This window comes from Stegodyphus dumicola, chromosome 12, assembly GCF_044657685.1.
Source record: "Stegodyphus dumicola isolate Sdum_Otavi_A_Nest chromosome 12, ASM4465768v1".
NCBI lineage: Eukaryota > Metazoa > Arthropoda > Arachnida > Araneae > Eresidae > Stegodyphus > Stegodyphus dumicola.
In genome coordinates, this window is record NC_140779.1 from 65119561 (window position 1) to 65133127 (window position 13567).

The window sequence follows — 13567 nt, forward strand, 5'->3', positions numbered from 1 at the left end:
TCGCGAAAAAGTATTTACCCTTTACAAATATCAACATTTCCACATATAAAATAAATAGAATATCCAAAAACTTTTACCTCTAAATCATCTATTACATTATACACGTCACCAAAGAATTCATACCTCAAGCATTACAAATACTTAATATCAAATATTTAAATTATTTCCATGCATGTTTATTTCAACTTAAAGGTATACCAAATTCCTACAAACATAAAATTCACAAAATAACTATCATTTCATTAAAATATAATTAAATTCAAAAACACTACTTAAAATATAAATGAGCACATACATTAAATTAATAAAAATTACCTTACAATCCTAATTACTTTAAACTAAATCATTACTAATAACAATTTTCCCAATAATACCAAATTCCTTTCCACCTTACATTTACAACAATGCATAAAAATAATATCCTCAAATAATTAAAAATACTAAATTAGCTAATCTTCTTCAGAATCTTGATTACGTGGCGGATACACTTTTCTTACTTCTGTTTCAGAATCTTTAAAATCATACTTATCTTTCAAAGCAAGATACCAGGTAAAATAAATAACATAATAAAACATCTTTATTTCTCTCTCGCACAACCTTAAAAAACATTTATTACTATCCTTTTCAATACCACTAAATACCCATTTCGAATTCACTTTAGTTACGGCCATGGGATCCAAAAATTCACAAACACTATTTCACACAACACAGAATAAAGCCAAATACAAAATTGCCAGATTTTTTCCTGATTACAGAACAGTAATTCAACCATTAATATCACATAACATATCCCATGATCTCTCATTTCCCTCACACAAAATAATGCGTAATCAGAACTGAATACTACTCACATTTGAATACTACTCACATTCTTAACAAAGTCTAACTAACCTAATCTTCTTCCGAATCTTCCTTACATGGTGGATACACTTTTATTATGGATTCAATAAAATTACTGAACGATTTTTTTTCCAAATTTGATAGAATTTGATAAAAAAAAAAAATTCTTTTTATCACATCTACAATTCACTTTAGACAGCGCCATACAATCCCAAAATTATTCAACCCTACTTCACACAACACACAATGAAGCTTAATACAAAATAATATACATCCACAGATACTTGTCCAAATTCCCCCCCTATTCCGATTAAAGAACCGTAATTCGTCCATTAATATCACATGACATATCCCATGATCTCTCATTTCCCCCACACAAAATAATGCGTAATCGGAACTGAGTACTGCTCACATTATTACCAAAGTCCCAGGTAGTAACCTTTATCGCCTCCAAAATGTCGCCAAACTACCAGTTACCATATTGTAAAGATCAACCGAATAATTTCAAAACTGAGCACCACAATGAAATTATTACCCTTATTATAATCTAATGTGAAAAATCAAAATTTATTTCTACCAAGCAATAATAGTATAAGCACAGGTTATTTTTTAAAATGAGCTAATTTGAGGATAAGTGCAGAATCACCCACTGCTTGGCATGTTTTTAAGAATTGCACATACTCAGTATCCATGTACACACTGACCTATTTTCACTTAAAAAAACATTCGAGAACTGCACAAAAATGGCACTGTGACATCTGAGAAAATACGCTTGACTTTATCCATGTACACATCAACTTATTTTCACTTAAAAAGTCAAAAAAAATTGACAAAAATCCAATTTTCTTACTCTTGTAAAACGCGGCAAACAAATAAGTGGGCGATTCTGCACTTTAGCCCAAATTTGTACGAAATTTTTTACTCAAAAACACTATGCTCGTTTTCCCAAAAGAATAACTTGTGTACATAACACTAATATTTCAAATATAAAAAAGAGAAAATATGCATAAAATATTTAAACACATTCATAATTTATTAAATGATAACATCATTAATATGTTTTAAGATTTTAGTATCTGATTACTTACAATTGAAACTGCAACTTAAGATCAGCCTCTTCAATCCTTTCAAAATTGACATTAGGCGATCTATTCATGTCAGGTAGCAGCACAAAAATATAAGTTCATTGGCTGGGCCTGTAAAATTAGAAACTCAATCATATAACTCCAGTTTTCCCAATTTTTCCTACAAAATATGAAATTATAAAAAAATTTTATACCATAATTTACCAGAAAAACTCAAGACTACATATAATATAGAACATTCACAAAAATAAACTTCTAATTAGAAATTATACACATCTCAAATATACCCTTATATAACAAGATAAATAATAAACATAAGATTAATTTACCAACTTTTTAAGCATTCGTTTGTCTTTATTTAACAACCATAAACTTTAAACCAAATACACGAGATCTAATTTATATGCTGAATAATAATGAAAGCATTAGCCACGTTAGTGTTAAATAATAAACATAAGATTAATTTACCAACTTTTTTAGCATTCGTTTGTCTTTATTTAACAACCATATACTTTAAACCAAATACACGAGATCTAATTTATATGCTGAATAATAATGAAAGCATTAGCCACGTTAGTGTTAAATATTAGCACTGAAATATTTTCAGTATTCATTCTGCATTTAATTTAATAAAGTTTCCGTCTAATCGACTTAAATAATAGCAATATTAAATGACCAACCTAAAGTCATCATTACTGAAGTGGCAATATTAGCAGAAATGTCAACATAAACATTGCATAATTCAGTCACGCCTCTCCGCAGGGAGTTTACATGCATATACATGCAGTCTCGAATATTTATGGACTTTATGCAAGCTGTTGCCACCTTATACACCAATAGTACTAAATTTTGCATAAGTACAGAATAAATTACTGAAATATTTGGTGTGAGAATCGACATCCTCGCCGTCAGAGTTTGACCTGAGAAATGTCTACGTCACGCATGGGGACGTGCCATTGGCGCGAGATCTACATGTACGCAGACGGTACCCGTACACCAATCGACTTCACTTATTAAAATAAACACAATGTCAGCTGATAAATGATTCAATACATGAACACAAATTTAAATTTGAAGGCTCTTACCTGCAAAAGGCCCAGCGCTGCACGAATATACCATAACACACTTAATCGGTGAGTCGACCTAACATAGGATACAACACAAACACAGAGAATGAATCCACCGAAGTCGCGGGAAAAAAAAAAAAAAAAAAAAAAAAAAACTATCCAACATCCGGGCCACAGCAGTCCTGCATTTCCTGTTGTTTCGATGCGAGCAGCATTTATGTTTTTAACCTCTAAGTAACGTTAAAAAATCTTAACATCTTTTAGCTCTTCGTATCAATTATTAAAAGACAAAACTAGATAGGAATGAAAGCTTCAAGCAAGAGATGGTTACTGCGACTGCGCAGTGTGAGCCACATCGCTTCTTGCGGTAGCAGTGATCACGTGGGTCTTACAGGTGCTCTGTGAAGCTAAGTGCGGCATAGAGGGGTGAGTGGCCGAAACAGCGATGACACTTTTTCGCTGCGCAAAAACTTCGTTAGGAAAATTTCGGGTAAAATTCTTTACCAAGATCTAACACCGTCAAATCATAGTAACGAGATAAAATTTTCGGTTAACATTTAATCAGGATTACAATCAATGTTTTTTAGCATTCAATCATTAATTTTTTAAAAAAACAATAATGAATGAATGAAGTTTTAATGTCAATATGAAACAAAAAACAATTAACCTAAACAATACTCATAGTTTCTTTATTTTTTTTTTTAATTTTTGCTAAAACTAAAGATTAAAAATATTACACTTTCAGTAGAAACGTTAGAAAACAACCTTTCTTCAATATCAATGTGTTTAAATCTCATTTTCCTCTATTTTAAATAAAGGAAATTGAAAAATATAATGCCCTGAAACTGAAATTCGGTTAGTTTCGCTTAGTGTAATGAACAAAAGAAAAAATTGCAATTTTCGTAAAATATGTACTTTAAAATCAGTGAAAACTGTCTTCCTGTTTAATCTTGCATAAATGCCCTCACCTATGGCAATACGTGCAAAAACACTCTGAAAATTTTGATTAATACTAAAAAACCATCGGACGCGTTTCAAGAAATATTTCTAAATGTCTTTTTAACCCTTAAAAAATCAAATCCTTGGCTAACCTGTACGCAACCCCCCCTGGACTAAGGAACAATTAATGGAACTAAGGAATATCAGTTATATAAATTACAGATAATAGTATTCTATCAATACAAAAAGCGTATTATGATATCAGGGGCGGACTAAGGCCTAGCCACGTGCCTAGGGCCCGTGGCCCGAAAATTAGGTTTTTAACTTTTATTTTTATATAACAGAAAAACGTGATATTCATAATTATTACTGAAACGTTTCCAAATTATGCCGAATTGTTGATTGATAAAATCGACAAGTGTGGACGAGCGTTCCCGTGCTTATGCATCCACGCCCGCGAGTGTCGATGTGTGTAAATACGATCGAGCCTCGCGCCTATCGAGCCTTTACTATGAACGTGTTTAAAAAGTCAAACGTAGCTATTTAAAACCCGTGTCTCCTGAACGTATTGCATCTTATGTGAGTTGTGATTGAAAATTGTGCAATTAAGACTTAAATACCTAGACTTAATTGCAAATAGATTGTTTTGGATTCACAGTTAATACTTTCTGGAATACCTAAAATAAAAATGTAAGTTTTTATAAAAGTATCACATTATTTAATTAAAATAATATATAATATAAAATACCACGAATTGTGATTTTGTTTGTGATTGTGATATTGAGTAAAAATAAATTTAAATGAAGATTCTTTTCTTCTTTCTTTTTAACACGTGGTCTTTAAAATGAGTTCCTATAAACATTTAAGTAGAAGTGAAAAAAGAAAACGAAAAGCAGATCGAGATAAAGTGGCAAAACAAATGAAAAGATCGTTGGACAAATTTTTAACTGTAGATGGAGAACAATTACAACAGTTGTCATCATTTTCACAAATTTCACCTGCTCAAACTCTAGAAACATCATTTGTGTCGGAAACTATTCTGCAAAAAAGACCAGCAAGAAAAACCAAGTAATTATTCCGTTTGTGAAAATGAAACAAAAGGAGAAAATATAAATTTAACATCATCTCAAAGTAATGATGAAACTAAGAATTTTGTAAACGATAGTGCATTGTGGCCAGAATACTCAATAGACGCCATGCGAGAGTTTTATATAAAAAATTTACCAAAATCAATAAATGGATCTTTGGAATCATCTTCTATTCGATGCAACGAAGGGTCAAAACAAATCACAAGAAAATTAACTATTGTCTCCTTCTTCAGAACAATTAATAGCGGGGGAAAAGTTAAAAGAGATTGGTTGGCTTATACTGAAACCAACAACTTATAGTACTGTTACGTCTGTAAATTATTTTCCAAGCAAACAACGCTAATGACAAAAGAGATGAATAATTGGAAAAATGTACATAAAAAATTGTCAGAGCATGAAAACTCCAGTGACCACATTAACTCCATTTTATTTTTTATAACAAGATCTAAAATTACCGGACGCATTGACACTGAACTGGAAAAACAAATTATAAATGAAGGGGGAAAAAAAAAAAATTGCAGGGAAGTACTTAAACGTGTGGTAGTGACAATCAAATTTATTTCTTCATACTCTTTAGAGTTTCGTGGTAAAAATGAAGTGCTTTTTAGTGAAAATAATGGTAATTATATAGGTGCTTTGGAATATTTATCCGAGTTCGATCCATTTTTGCGGGAACACATGAAAAAATATGCAAACTGCGGCACCGGTACTATAAACTATTTGTCGTCTACAATATGTGATGAATTTATTTCTATTATATCGAAAGATTTACAACTCACAATAGTGAGCAAAATAAAGGAAGCCAAATTTTACTCTCTAATTATTGATTCGACACCTGATATATCTCACGTAGAACAGCTGACCGTCATTATTCGCTACGTTCTTCCAAGTGGTATAAAAGGAAGATTTTTGTGATTTCTACCTATATTTTCTCATACTGGTGAAAACTAGAGAAAGTTATTTTAGAATTTTTAAATAATATAGATTTAGACATCACTAATTGTCGGGGACAGAGTTATGATAATGCGTTTAATATGTCAGGTAAATATAAGAGACTTTAATCCAGAATAAAACAGTATATTTTTTCTGTCCATTTTATACCATGCGCAAATCATTTACTATTAAATTTAACTGGAAACGCTGCTGCCGAAAGTTGCATGGAAATGACCACTTTTTTCAATATCGTTCAGGAATTGTACGTTTTTTTTTTTTTTTTTTCCAAATTCTACACGTAGGTGGAATGCATTACAAAAATTTTGTAAGAACAAACACTTGAGTATTAAACCTATTTGTGACACAAGGTGGTCTGCTCGTTCCGATGCTGTGAAATCCTTAAAGGAAAATTATGAAGAAATTAAACATTGTTTACATAATTTTTCCTCAAAGATGAAAAACCATTAACAAGGTCCGAAGCTGCCGATTTACATAAAAAACTTGATACATTTCAGTATGTAGTGTTACTTACTATATGGGAAAAGATTTTAGAGAGAATAGATGCTTCAAACAAGACTCTGCAACAAAAAGACGAATCCCTAAATCCTAAATACAAAAGTTTTAATATATGATTCATTGATAGATTTCATACAAACTGTTAGAGATGATTTTGACAATTTAGAAAAAGAAGCAGAAAAAGTTAAAGATATTGCGTATACTAATGATAAAAAATGGCAGAAAATACGAAAACTATTTCATGGTGAAATTCCAGAATATGAAATAAGATTCAGTGGCATAGAATTTTTTTTTAATGCGATTCTTTAATTAGCAACATTCAAAAAAGATCTGAGGAATATAAAACTATTAACAATAAATTCAAAACAATTTTTCATGATACTAATGTTAATGATTCTTCAATAGAGGAATTAAAATGTTATCAACAAGATTTAAACTTTGCAGAACTGAAAAATGAAGTATTACAATTTAAGACTTTTATAAGTAAAGAAAATATTATTTCGCCTGTATCCATGTGGTCATTTATTCAGGAAAATAATATATTTGCAAACATTCCCTAATTTAAACATAATTCGGAGAATTTATTTATCACTTCCAATAAGCAATGCAAGCGGTGAAAGATCATTCTCAGTAATGACCAGAATAAAAAACCTTTTAAGATCCACATTAGGCCAACAAAAATTAAATACTTTATCATTACTTTATCAGAAAAAGAGTTATTAAATAACTATTAATTATGACAAACTAATTGACGAGTTTGCAGAATTAAAAGTGAGAAAAAAGGCAATATAATCAATCTGAATATATCTATCTAAGTATTATTGTTTGTTTTAATAAATTATGTTTATTTTTGTTTTAATAAATTATGTTTACGTTTGTTCGTTTTAATAAATTATGTTTATTCAATTTTTGTACAAGTATATTATTTTTTCCTTTTTTTTCTTGGTATCCGAATTAAATAGAACTACATACTATACGCTTTAAAACCAAAACTACCAAACGCAAAGTATTAGTCATGACTGAAAAATAGGCTCGGAATTACAATGTTGCCTAGGGCCCGCTTTAGCCTTAGTCCGCCACTGTATGATATAGTACTTCATATTCATCGATACAAAAACACCATTTACTCGACTTCAGTGTTGTCATATGCCAAACTCCCCCACCCGTGATCCTGGATTCTCGTTCCTAAACATGGTAAACCTCGACATGTAATACACCTCTCTGACCATGGATCTTGGACACCTTTATCTTTAAAAAAAAAAAAAAAAAAAAAAAATCTGAAAGGTTTTTCAGATTTAAAATTACGTCCAAATGGGCGTTTTTTAAATATTTTGTGCGTTACCTTTATTTATTAAATATCATGTTCTTTGGACTTGAACCATAAAATTCAGTTAATTAGCAATGTCGCAAAATAATTTTAAAATGAGCACATCTTTAGAATTTCCGGTACACAGTTCCGCGTGCTGGAGATTTTAGCAATCTTTAGCAGGAAAATTTTAAGCAAGAAGAAAGAAGATGAGGACTTTGGCGAACGCCATTTCCTCCAGTCCGTGAGACTTGGTAAGTTAGAAGAACAAAATAACCGTGGAGATAAAAAGTCCCCCCCCCCGTAGAGTGTTGCCAATGCTCGCTTTGAAATCCTTGAGTTTGTTAATCAAAAATTCGTTAAAGTTTTAAAAAATAGGAAATCGATAATAAAACAAATTCCAAATTTCAAATTTGGTTCTTTCACGAGCCCATATTTGTAGGAGGATTACATCATTTAAAATTCGATGGCTCTATGTACCATTGTTTTATCGCAGTGCGAGAAATATAATACATGCATCTATGTAGATTTTTCATTATTTAATTTCTTCAAATATAATGCAGGACTCTAACATTTGATGGCAACAGTTTGAAAAGTGATTCGCCGTTTATAGTGATTCAACACAAAATCGCAAAACTAAAACAATAGTCCTTCAGGGATAAAGCCCCTTTCGACTGAAAATAAAAAAAAAAAAAAAAAAAAAAAAAAAAATATTTTAAAAATTGCTCATTCAATCCACTTTTGATCTAGAATATTCGAAGGATGAAAACATACTTCCACCAATCTTTCGGATGATTTGTCAATGAATTTTGAAAGCTTTTACTCACATAAGCCTTACCTGGAATTAGAACCCTGTCTTCGTTGTAAGAACTGTTATGAATTAATATTGCCGTTTGGGGAACCTGACTTTCGAAACACATTTTTGATTTTTGCACAGTAGGAATGCAGTTAAGAATTTGAAGGCGTTAAGCCACTCAGCATATTTTGCCCCATACACACTTTTAGCCATTGCTAGATCATTCCTCCCTTCTATCCAACACATGCACATATTAGTTTAGAACAATACTTAAGGAGTGTTTTAAATACTAAATAATTAAAAATATAGAAAACTTTGATAAATACCCTTGATTTTAAATGATCATTCATTTTTAAATTGATCCTTCATTTGTAATTAATTTGTAAGTCAAATTTTGGCAATGTGAAGGCCTCTACTACATTGATAAATTACATTGGATATACATAGAAGCTATTCATTAATGTAATGTGTGTTGTCTATAATATGTTTTCAGATTTACAGACGGATTGGTTTAGCGTTTCGGAAAGTATAAGATTTATTTAAACATCGAAAATCTAAAAATTACAATTGGCATCAAAAAAGATAAAAACTAGAATTCAAAATTTTTAAATATTCCCAAAATCTGAAAATTTGAGAAAATAATCACGGAAATTCATTCTATGATTAAATTACTACCTCCATGATAATCGCAAAAACTATAGAAAAAATACAAACGCATGAGCTTTTTAAAGCAAGGTCTCAATCTGTCAACGGATTGGATAGAAGACGTACCTATCTTATATTCAAGTTAAAATTTCTAATTTTAAAAACGCGAACTGGAAAAAGTCTTTTCCCTGCAAAAGTACACTTTATTGCTACACAACAGAAATAAAAGGAAGAAAAATTACATAAATGGGGTGATTAAAAGCACAATTATGCTATCCGCAAGAATTAATAATAATAAGTTTAAAGAATTCCAATATTTCCAAAACGTAGATTAGATTTTTCTTATTTTCGTATCTTAAGTAATATTAACTGTACAGGTGGAGCAAGAATTTAAAAATCTTGAGTATTAGAGATATAGACACTTATTCGAAGCAAATCACCGAATGCCCTGCATAGTTCACAGTGATGCGCTTACGTCAAAACATCTGAATCCTTCATTTAATCATGTGTTTGAATGTGTGGTGAATGTCGTAAATTTTATGAAAACCTCGTCCATTGAAAATAATATTTTTTAAAAAGCTGTGTGAGAATATGGGAGCTGAACACTCATCTTTCTTGCATTATAGTAGTGCACAATGGCTCTCCGTGATAACATTTTATCACGTAATTTAAATTGCGGCAAGAATTTTTTCTTTTTCTTGAAAAGGGAGGATATTAAGAGGCCGAAGATTTTGCCGATGTTTTAATAAAACTAGCATTTTATGCTATAGTTCTGAAAAGCTGAATTCTTTTAATCTCTCTCTGCAGGGAAAAAACATGTATCTTTTGAAGTCAATGGGAAAAAAAAATATCAGCAATTAAAAGGAGAAAAAAAAAACGCATAACTATGGAGAAGAAAACTGAATGAAAATGCAGACAAAGAATATTTTTTATTATAGCAGTAAATCTTAAACTTGATCTTTTTCAAGATATAAAAAAAATATGGTTTTCGGCAGTCGCTGTAATGTAAAGCAAGTATAGAGCAAAAATTAACGTGAAAAAGGAAATGAGGGTGGACGTGTCCAGTTTACCTTCAACGATTTGAGAAAATGTGCAGTAATTTGTAGGCTCATCTATCACATTGATAATTAATTTAATGTTAATAAAGTAAAAAATTGTTAAATAATGATAATACATGAATTTTATTTATTTCCCCCCCCCCATTTCTTTCATTCGATTAGTCATACTTTTACTTAGTGGTAGGGCACCATGCAAAAATTTAAATTGAAAAAAGGCTCCGCGACTCCGAAAGTTTCGGAACTACTGGGTTATTATATACAAAATACACATTCGATCTTCAGTAAGCCGAAAATCAAAACGGGGGGGGGGGTTAGTTTTAAATTCTACATTTAGTTATTCAGTTCGATTTTTCGAAATTCAAGCAAAATTCCGCTGTATTATATTAATAGTAAGCAGCTGTTTCGGTTAAGTTGCAACTCCTGGACCTATTACATCACTCAGCATAGCAAATAAGCAGCGATCAAAAGATGCCGCCCTCTCAAACTGCTTCGACGTACCTTGTCTACTCCGTACTTTTCTAGGAATATGATGTCACAATTTCCGAATCGGTATCCTTTGCTCGCCGGCAATAGTCGCTTACTTCCTATAGTCATCGTACAGGAATTATAGATTCCCAGAAATATTTCATCTGGTGAAATTCCTCAGTGAAATTATCCACCTTGCTGAAAGCAAAGTGAAGTCTGGACTTAAAAAATTAAGATTCGCAAAAAATCTGAAGGAAAATGTGCACGCTTTTAATATTTCCATTTCTCCTGCTAGATAAGATTACAGCACATAAAAAGCTTTTAGCTGTTCTGCAACCATTTTCGCGAAGATTGTTTACTAACGGAGCAACAATGACAGCATAGCTAATTTTTGCAAAATTCGAAGGTTTCATCTTCAATTAAATGCATAACCATACGAAAATATGGTTAAGAAATACAGAAATCTGCTCATCTGAAATTTGATCATTTAATATACATAAATTTAGTATTATTTTACATTTAATCTCTTTTTTTCAATCGCTCGGAATTTAACTGTATTTGTATATAATACGACATGTAAGAAATTTTCAACTCTATTGCAATAAAATTTCAGTAAATTCATTCAATAAAACCAAACGTGTCATACACTTTTATTAAATAATAAATTACGTAATTAAAATAGTAATTTGCTTTCCAACGATTTTATTTGTTAATGGTAAAAATTTAATTTCATCTCAGCTTTAATAAAACGAATAGATATTTAGCATAAATTGATATTCCATTAGTTCTTATCTAACTCCAGAGGCAAAGACGGAGGGTAAAAGAAAAAATTGCATGCAACAATGCATAGTGTTAACGGCATGGAAGAGTTAAAAATTCTCTCTACTCCACCCACTTGGGCATCCTCCAATATCAGACAGTAAGAGATCCTGACCCCTATTCCGACGGTATTCCATGCCAAGTTTGGAGAGGAGCACACGAAAACAGTCCCTGTTTCCTGTGCAATGAAACAAAAATGCGTAAGTTAATAGTGAAATTTGAAATTAAATTTAAATTTAAGCTATCGCTATCCGTTTATTTAATTTTTATGTGCTGATGTTAGAAACACCTTTAACAAGGTAACTCGAACTTCTTATACATACCGTCTGCTCGACAGCACACGGCAACAGTGTGACCTCATTTCAACCAGTCCCGTTGATATTTCTCTCGTTGTCACGTAACTCCGCATTTCACCAGTCTTGGCACAGTGTAAATATGTACAAATGAAATTCAAAGAAATTATAAATTTAAAACAAAACATGCTTTTATGCTATGCATTATGTACCTCAGCTTCACAGAAAAAGCATTTATATTAATACATATCCGTTTAAAACAAACGAAAGACCTCATTTCTTTGGCTCAGCAGCGAAATGTGAGCTTACAGTGATCAGAACAGCCCTGTTTAGTTTATTCAATTTTGTCAAAGCATGCAAGGGATATCTGCCTTAAGCAACCCTTCTCTTACGCAGATGGATGATTCGTGGAGGACTGTCTAAGAGAAACTGGTTCGTATCACGTTATACAAGGGAAAACCATGATGCAGCCAGCCCATTAACTTAATCACTCGATCACTGGTACAGCCCTGTTTAAAATGCGCATACAAAAAAAGTGAATAATTTTTGGAGGTTCCCCCCCCCAACGCAATTGATAGTTTAAAGCTTCCCACTTAATAAAGAAATGTTCGATTCATTTTCGAAAATACTTTGGATATTCTAGTTTTAAGAAAATTAGATGTAAAATGTAACGTTTTCATACAGGCTGCTCATTTTTATGAAATATCTGTATTACGTCATCCTTTAAATAATTTGTTTTTTAAATTGAACTAAACGTTGAATTGGGAATAAACTACCTGCATCGAAGTGCAATAAAAGCAGAAGTACTTTTCCTTCGTTCTTATATCTGCATTGTGTTTTTAATGTCTGAGCATTTAGAGCTCTTTTATAAGTTGGTACATTTTGATTTTTCATGAACATACTTGTGTTGTACACAGTTTGATTTACTTCTTGATTTCGCCTATCACTAGTGTATTTTTTCACATCTGTCTCCCTATTATTTCATTAGTTTCATGTTTACAAAACTTGAAATATTACCAAAACTCACCATTCTTCTTCCATCTCCTGTTCTTTGAGCATTCACCTCATCGAAGTTGAACGCCAAGGCATTTTAGGCAAAGCTTTATTGAGTGAATGACAACTCAGTCGGACCCATAGGTTTGAACACTTATATTCATATCCGTTCTTATTCTTAGTGCAAGTTTTGAAGACAGCAGTTCGATTTTAGTGGCTATTTTTTCAAAGATGAATAGAAATGGCAGAGAAACATATCTGGCTGGAAAATAGACATAAATCGGTGTCGACTGTAGTCTCGAATTCCAAGTGGGAAACAAATCTCTTCTGACAGCTCGCGAGGGCACTCTGAAAACACTGTTGGAACAAAATTCCATAGTAGATAATAAGAACTAACAGGAGATGAAAAAGAGTACATTTTTGATTAAAAAAGAAATGTGTTTATCTTAATTTTGAAAAATAAAAGAAGTATTAAAAAACCCATTATTTATGGGATGAACCAAAAAATGCGAGACAATGCTTGTATTTACAAACCAGTTTGTCTTAAGTAATGTCATCTGACTATTATATTTCCATACTCAATTATTTTCAAACTGAATGCGGTAGAAACAATATTTAACAAGCGCATTCCAAAAGAAAAGTTCATGTTGCCAGTAAATTGATTAAATTTGTGAGAAGTCCTTAAGACTGAATGCCGATGTTCACGTACATGAGTTCAACAACG

General features: G+C 31.5%; 1 protein-coding gene across 11 annotated transcripts in view; it reads right to left on the bottom strand.

Annotated features, from left to right (window-relative positions):
• Positions 1-13567, bottom strand: part of LOC118195739 (uncharacterized) — a 482995-nt gene that overhangs the window by 82825 nt on the left and 386603 nt on the right. For 8 of the 11 annotated variants that reach the window (XM_085806505.1, XM_085806500.1, XM_085806495.1 and 5 more), the window contains one exon: positions 1929-2036. In XM_085806505.1, coding sequence (XP_085662631.1) covers positions 1929-1996 — 68 coding nt within the window. In that variant the 5' untranslated portion in view covers positions 1997-2036. Of the gene's footprint in view, positions 1-1928; positions 2086-2605; positions 2842-3010; positions 3294-13567 lie in introns of those variants that run through there. The other 3 variants (XM_085806498.1, XM_085806502.1, XM_085806501.1) reach the window with 3 other exon arrangements.